The sequence below is a fragment of the Tenebrio molitor genome, chromosome 1 (assembly GCF_963966145.1).
Source record: "Tenebrio molitor chromosome 1, icTenMoli1.1, whole genome shotgun sequence".
Classification (NCBI taxonomy): domain Eukaryota; kingdom Metazoa; phylum Arthropoda; class Insecta; order Coleoptera; family Tenebrionidae; genus Tenebrio; species Tenebrio molitor.
The window spans coordinates 25,144,565-25,152,861 of NC_091046.1; the positions used below are offsets into that span (position 1 = coordinate 25,144,565).

At 32.8% G+C, this 8,297-nt stretch overlaps 1 protein-coding gene across 1 annotated transcript; it reads right to left on the reverse strand.

The window, feature by feature from the left end:
* Positions 1 to 625: 625 nt before the first annotated feature.
* On the reverse strand, positions 626 to 7,059 carry LOC138134198 (uncharacterized). Its single transcript, XM_069052325.1, has 7 exons — positions 5,340 to 7,059; positions 4,757 to 5,208; positions 4,433 to 4,689; positions 4,116 to 4,312; positions 3,811 to 3,967; positions 3,612 to 3,751; positions 626 to 3,559 (listed from the first exon to the last, which is right to left on the reverse strand). The coding sequence occupies exons 1-7, from the start codon at positions 5,490 to 5,492 to the stop codon at positions 3,215 to 3,217; spliced, it is 1,701 nt and encodes a 566-aa protein (XP_068908426.1). The 5' UTR covers positions 5,493 to 7,059; the 3' UTR covers positions 626 to 3,214.
* Positions 7,060 to 8,297: the final 1,238 nt, after the last annotated feature.

Consider the following 8,297-nt stretch of genomic DNA (forward strand, 5'->3'; position numbering starts at 1 on the left):
ATAGTAAAAATATCCAAATTTAATTTATTTTTCAAACTACAGTAGAAAAAATCGTGTGTGCAATACACACAGAGAACAGTTTATTTCAAATAAATAAAATTAATTATTCATCAATAAATGATTTCTTTACCGGCGGCGAATTAAACTTTTATTTATAGGAACTAAACCATTTAATTGCATTACGTTTGCTATTGACCACAAACGCTTAATTACAAATTTGGAGTTTTGCTTATTTGGAGTCACTTAAATTTGTTTGTGAGAATTAAAACATTGCGAACAAATTTCGATAGTTTTATTAGCCTCCAGTTGGCTTTACTGCGCACAACAAATGTATATTTTAATTTTCTTACCTTCTTTATTTATAAGAAGTTACAATTTATTTCTAGAAACTGCAAGTTTATTAGCATGTACTCTAGCTTTACAGTTGCAGCAAAATGTGTGGATAGAACGTTCTATAGTTGTTTATTTCAGAGTATCAAAATAGTCTTCTGAAAAATTAATTATCGGCTGTTAGTTGTGAAGGATTTATTAATGGCAAATTTATTGTTTATTCCTGAAATTTACATATTTTATCTATAGGTGGTATGTAGGTACATATTTGGAAATTAAAAAAATATATTTTGCAAATATTTTTTTATTTAAGAAATACTTACGAACTGGTTTATGTATACATGGTAACATTGCAGTTCTAACTAAACTACTTAACTAACTATTCTAACTAGACTACTTAACTAAATTACGAACGGAAAAGCTTATAAAATTGCCGAAAAACCTTTACTGAATAATTTTTGCAATCATATGTGTTCCATCAATTCCTATATGAATGGATCGAGGAATAATTAAATGTTGTGGATTAAGTTTTATAATTCTTTTTCTATTTTGTTTAGTTGAAATCTCGATTTCAAATGCTGCCATGTGACTGTTAAAACCCACAGTGACACAACTGTCATAAACAATGTAAACGCTACCGCTCCAGTCTGTGACAACATTTCGAATTACACCAAAAATTGGTTCACTTACGTCATTTGTTTTATCGTGAAAAGCATAACCGATCTTATAGAATATTCCATTAATTTTAGCCCAACTAACTACATACAAGTCACTGATGCAGTCTGTAGGAAATGCATCGTTTAAGTTATAATTCTGTAAAGTACCAAGGAATTTGCCAGTTTCAAACGAATTTTCGATTCCCTTATTACTCAAAAGTCTATATGCCAATCGCAATTGTAACTTTAGTGATAACGTATATGGCAAATTTATTCTAGAGTTAACAATGTGGGCATTAACTTTCGACAATTTATGCATAGCCTCATAACGAATGGACGATAGATGTTTTAGAGGACCAACACATAGCATAGTTGAAGGATAGTGAACTAAAAAATGATACTTGGGTTTCAAGCCTTCTTGGAATAATTCTTGATAAAGACTGTTATGCTCGGCAATTAAACATTTTAAAAGGCTCAAATTAGAAGTTGTAATTGCAGGACTCGTAATTATGTCGACTATATCATATAACAACAAATATAGCCTCCAATGTTCGTCTCCTTCTGGTATTTTGTCACCTATTATTATTCCAAAGTAAGTTACAAGAGCAGCCATTTCTGAAGCCGACATTATTAAACAACCCTTAGTTAGATGATGGTCAGAAATGGCTGGTATAGGATTGCCTATGTCAACATTGCTGTTATATTGGAAGTATTTCAATCGGTGATTTAAGCAATTTAGTGAGATATATTTTTTTGATATAAGTTGTTTTATAATTTTCGCCATATCATATCTACAAATACCCTCATAAATGTCATGCATTAAGTCAAATGTGATATTTTCAACATTGTGATAGTTTTTTAAACTGTTAAAAATACAGGAACCTTGAACCCCAAATTCTTTGTTAACGACGTCAAGCTTATAATTTTGTTGATTCCTCAAAGTGGAATAATTTTCAAAAATGGCCACCTGAGTTTCAGCTTTGCTGCTTCGACATTTACGACAAAAATAATGGCTGCTAAAAGATTCAGTAAATCCGAGCAAAGAGTTAAGTCCCAGATTATCTCCTAATACAGCAAACAAACAAAAGTAAACTCGCAAATTACCTTCTGGAAGTTGTAAAGTAACACCATTCGATTCTAGAAACTGTAATTCCTCAAGTAATGAATTAAATGCCTTTCTATTTCCAAACATTGACCTATCAGAGCTGTACATTAATTGACAAAGAAAAATATTATTTAACGTTGAAGAAAAAGAAGGTGGAATGCCAGCAATTGTATAGTATAAGGCACCTATTTTATGTATACCAGCTTTAGAACCTAAAGGATTATTCGATTCAAAATCGTCATAGTACAGTAAAATCGGCAAAACAATTTTTTCACCAAAAGTGTGTTGTAGATTTTTCCACAAGCTCCCACAAAAAATGCTAGACAATTCCTGATCCTTATTTGATTCACTGACAATAAATGATTGAATGACGGTAAAAACGCCAGGAAGTTCCAAAAATTTTTTTAAGCATTTTCGCATAGGAATTACTTGCGCCTCACATTTTCTTGAGCTCATGATAATTGTATTTTCCGGATTTCTACGACTGTCCGGCATTTCACCAATAACAACAGACTTTGGCTGTATTAGGTATTTTTCAGATTCCATGTATTTAAAACGTTTATATTCTGTTTTAAAGTTTTCAAATACACTGAAGTTAAATATCGGCTGTATTATTCCATGAAGGTTGGAATCCAAGGCTTTTGTTAACTCAATCTTAATATAGTTTAGTATGTCATCAATTAATTCAGAACTATGCGAGATTATCTCCTGGACAAGATTTCTTGTTATGGAGGGATTACAATATAAGGATCCAATAAATTTTAAGAGACATCGAGTCAGATCTGTGTCTGTAAGTTGAACTGGTATATCTTTAGTGTTTATTTCATCAAAATCAGAAATGGCAGCATTATCATCTTTGTCATTTTGAGATACATTACTTCGATTACTTAAGTCACTGTCCACGCAAACGTTCCTTGTCTTAATATGGTTTGAGGCTACAACCAAATGATTACTGCTGTTCATATGTTTCTTCAAACTGAATACATTGGAAAATTTACGTAAACAATATTGATAACCACATAAATAATTTTGCTGCAAAGGATGTTGTACTTTCAGATGAAAAATAAAAATATTGCATTTCAAAAAGGTTTTTCGACATAAAGTGCAACGTAACATTGTGATCCTATACTGATTTTTGATTTTTAATTTGATTGTGGAGTTGGAAGATCTGGGGCAGTTTTTTATCACTTTTTAAATGAATATCGTAAATGATCCACTGGATAAGAAACCATATATGTTCAGCCTCCAACGGATATTGTAAGTCAAAAACTATAAAAGACTTGAAACATACGTCAACGGCTTTCAGCAGAGTTGGCACTGTATATAAAGTGTCATGGATGTAGAGATGAACAGTCTGGATGTCGTAAAATGTTGGGCCGACGATGATGATGTATGGTTGGACGGTCATCCCAAAGCTGGCCATTTTAGTCCTTTTCGCCTCAATGGCATCGTGAATGTTACTTGGAGCCTGCAATTGCTATTACTAATATACTTGTTTCAATATAAACAGAATGATATACCTTAACGTGAAGAATGAAACCCTCCTGAGATTCTGCCACCGTAGGTTTCCAATAAGTTTTTCCTCCTTTCTTTACCACTTTGCTAGCATTGTTCGAAACTGTTTCGAACAACACTAAAAACTTAATGACATCTTCGGAATCTACAGAAATCATATCGCACTTTATTTATATAGAACGCGCCAAGATAATTATGAATTACCCTTTTTAAGCTTTCCGCCATTCAGCAATTCAAACAGTATGCCGTTGGTCGGCTTCTTGTTTTTTGATACTTCTAACACGCTTTCAAATGTTGATGGCCAATGTTCGAAAAGCATGCAAACTTTGTCTTTATATAGTTCTTCGAAATCACTTTCTATCTGAAAAAAACAAGGGAACCTAATTATGAAAACGTGTGCAGGGGTGCCCCATAATTATTCGTTTAAAAAATTTCAACGTTAGGTTTTGTTGCGCAAACTTGTGAAATAATGGGTTCCCTACCAGTTATTTTATAATTTAAAGCATTACCAGTAAATATCCCGTGGATAATTTTAAAATAGGCCAGTCGTCATAAATCGATGATATCGTAATGGGGTCGTTATTGGAGTTAGGAGAAGAAAACTTTTTTCTTAGTTGGAATGATTTTTTCCAGTGCGCTAAAACACTTTCAAATGGCTCGCAATTGTTTTTGAGCCAATCTGCGCTTCTCATTACATCATCCAAATCTACAATGTAATTCGTTTTATAAATATACCTAGATAATGTTACCCCATTTCCACTCATTATGGTATAAGCCCCTTCCCCACGCGGAAATGGGGGTACCTAATATGCATAGGTCTACATACCAACATGAGATTCATCTCCACTTCCTCCATTATCGTCTTCAGAGGTATCCTTTTTGGATAGCATTTTGCATTTTCTTAAAAATTGTAACATGTTTCGATTTTTGTCTACCAGTTTACCTCTTGCTATGCCAGCTGTATTGGTTTTGGAGTACCTTTTAGGAACTGGAGCAGAAAAGTACACTTCTTTGCATTCTTTTGGAAATAAATCCACTATCGCATTGGCGACTTGTGACAATATGTCATTCGTGAGGCGGACGCTGGTGGAGAAAAATAATCATTGTAACACACCCACTGTTTACCACTTACGTAATTATAAGTACTAACTTTATATCGATATCAAAAAAGTTACAGATGACTATGTTCGTTAAATACCCTTGGCACTTAGGACTCAACCCTCTGTCATTGTATGACGCCATTATGGCTTGGCCAGTAACAGTTTTAGCAAGTAATTTCTTTAGGTCAAAATCCACCATGCACTGATGGAAAGTATTATCTCCAAGCTTCATTTTTTTAGGGAGAGGTTGATCTGATTGTTCATGTTCATTATTACTTTCTAGTATTAATATCTCAGCATTCAATATTGTGTTCGGGAGAGGTTGATTTGTTGCCGATTGAACATTTTCGGTATCGTTGTCAAATTCTATTTCAGCGTTCAATCTGTCATTGACATACTCGTAACTGTTTGCAGATAAATTTGATGTTGATGGTATGGTGATGGTGGAAACTTCTGAATCTGTAATGTCAGGTGTATCCTCTGACGGTCGCTGATAATCGCCCTGTTGAACAGGAACGTATTATTCTATGGTGCACGTGATCATGTGATTCACAAGAAAGATAAACACACAAAAATAGTAAGCATAATAAGTATACTCATTTAAACCAAAAAAATTAAACGAAATAAGCTTACATGTAACGGTTGTGCATTATGTATATTATGATGCCAATGTCTCTTTATTCTTAATCGTTCACCTATTGACGGTACAATTGTCGAAAATAATTCATCATTTCCTGTTAGTTGTTCCAACTCCTCTAGAGTAATTTGGTTTTCTACAATGAACATTTTTTATAATAATAAATTTTTCATTAATAATGCTACGAGGTATCTACATATTTTCACATTTACTTAGTTCCTATATACAGAACATTCACACAGAAAGTGCATAAGGATAGATAAAGAGAGAATGATTAGTTCTTTATATTGAAAGTAACAACTGTGCAAATAGACTCACTAATATACAATAACCATCAAAATTTTATAGAATATTATTGATGAGATAAAGAAGGAGAATTGATTATTCAATCCAGTATTTTTTTAATTCATAAATTTAGAAATTTAGAATGAGGTAATGTGTGTAATTAATACTTATTTATGTATGGTAAGATTACTCAATAATGGACCCAGTTATTTCAAAAAGTTTGCGACAATTAGTGGAAGTAACCAAGTGGATATTTAATTTTTGGCAGAAATTAACTCTAATAAAATAAAATCTCACATGCTTAGCTTGGGGTTAACCATGTTTTAAAAGAGTGTGGAAATTACCCAGTTTAGTGACATTATGGAACAATTAGATATTTTGTTTATTTATTCTTAAAAAATTTCAAAAACTTTTGAACATGCAATGACCATTATAAAAATTGGATAACTTAGTCCTCAGAAATTAATATCAACAATGCGCGCCAAATTACACCCTGAACCTACATTTTTAGATAACTTCTGTGGCGCGAACGCCATAGTGCACAGACTTAGAGCGAGGAACAAAAATATGAAATTCATCTGTAGGAACGGGATGGGTGAGAACTGATAAGTGATAACTCTATCAGGATCAGGTGGTTACAAGCTGCTGCCCATTACTAAAGCTAAAAACGTGAAAATATGATAAAAATACTAAAATCCATTAGCCTTTGTGATTTATTCTATTTTAATTTAGTACTGCCTTAGAAACAATCCTGCTGCAGGGTTCGATATGTAATGTTGCGCAATAATAGGTAAAAGTAGGTACTCACCTGTGAAGACTTGCACCAAATGTTCTAGGTTACACTTTTCAATAAGGAATCTAGCTAGGTCCCAATATTGCTTTTCCATTTTGATTATTTTTACTAAATTCCACAATTCACAAGAACACACACACATTAGACGTTGGCACAGTCGAAATGCCAATATGTTAAATGCATTGTCATCCTTACAAAAATTTACTACAAAAGCACGTTCGTCGATACCCGATATCGGAAGAACGTAATTCTATTCTTATGAATAAAATTTAATAATGGTAACTAAATTGTTCTTTCATTTATATCCTTTTTGATTTGTTTGAAACAAAATCATTCCTCAGCTCATTCCCATAAAAAAATGTTATTAAACGCAAACAAATGTCTTACAGCATTCAAACAAATCTTTTTGATTTTCTTCACACAAGGAAGTATTAGTTGTGTATAATAACGATATTGCAAATAAATGGTTTGGTTGCAGGAAATTGTCGTAATTTTTTCTCATTTCTTCTAAGGAGTAAAGCTGTGTTCCGTGTAAATTTTCTTAATATAGAGTAACAAATGGATGTGTGTGCAACTAAATCATACACCACAAGTAAAAACAGGAATGTTTATTAACGTAAAGCAGAAAATTTTTCTGTGTGTACGACGGCATGTTTGATCTCGGCTATTGCCTCGATAAAAAAATCCCATCCCTAATACTAAAACGCTGCATTCATTTGTTAAAAATTATTGCTGGGATCACTAGTGGTATTACCGATACAATTTCCACGAGTGGGACTGGGAATATTCGGTCCAATTTTTTGAAACCATGGTAACACATGTGTAAAATTGTGTTTTTATTGGTCCATTTTTAATAAATGACAGGTGAATGAAATAGTCACTGAAAAGGACTCGTGTATAATGAATGAAACATTGGGCGGATCTGGACCCTCATATGAAGTGATTCAGAGGTAATTCAGAGATTTTAAACTTAACAAAGAACCTTGCGAGCACCGAACACCCCAGAGCTGTTGTAATAACTCCGAGCTCTTTAACAGCAAGTGATCTCTGTGGAAAATTTAACCATCATTAACTAGAATCCATTTCTTGAAAGATTTACTAACGCGTATGAAACCTGGGTTGCAAGAAAGACAACCACTTCAACGTTGTTATAATTCAGTTTTCGGGAACTATGACTGAGTCTATTTTACCGTCTGGACAGAGTGTATCGAGAAAATATTAGTGGATTTTCAGTGTTTTAAATATTAAGAACGGCCACCAAAGTTATCGATGAACGCAACAAAAGAATCGTTGTAAAATTTTCGGTGCATAAATACATTTCACAATGCGAACTAGATTCATTAAAAATTAAAAATTGATTGTAGTTTTGGACACCCCTGACTCCCTAACTAACACAAGAAAGGGGAAATTTTAAAAAATTCAGGGATGTCAAAACATGATTTGTTACACCTTGTCGAATATTGGGTGTATTTGAGATCGTCATGCTCTCTTTCACTCTTATGTGAAACACGTTGTAGATATACAAAAAAAATTCTAAATATTTTCTTTCAGAACAATTTTGTGGGATTGTATCATGTAATATAAAAAATATTAAGGATGGTTTCTCTGTTACCTATCTCTTGATGATATGATCTTAAAATTATGAACGGCTGTTGAGTCCTATGTTGCAAATTTGTAACAAAAAAAAAAAACATGTGTATGTTTACTTTGATTGCTAATGCATGAAAATTTTGAAATTGAAATTTAATTTAAAATTAAACAATTAGGCTGACGATCTGCCCATATGCAAATTAGTTCATTACACTAGTTTGTCTAATCTATGTACTTAAGTACCTACCTATACAATCATATACTCGTAAGTACAGACACTTTTTGT

What these genes read in the sequence shown, in the direction of transcription:
- LOC138134198 (XM_069052325.1), bottom strand. Translation starts at nt 5,492, where the DNA reads ATGTTCATTGTAGAAAACCAAATTACTCTAGAGGAGTTGGAACAACTA. An exon ending in ATAATGCACAACCGTTACAT is followed by an intron (nt 5,209 to 5,339) that starts GTAAGCTTATTT and finishes CCTGTTCAACAG; the next exon opens with GGCGATTATCAGCGACCGTC. An exon ending in TGGAGATGAATCTCATGTTG is followed by an intron (nt 4,313 to 4,432) that starts GTATGTAGACCT and finishes ATTACATTGTAG; the next exon opens with ATTTGGATGATGTAATGAGA.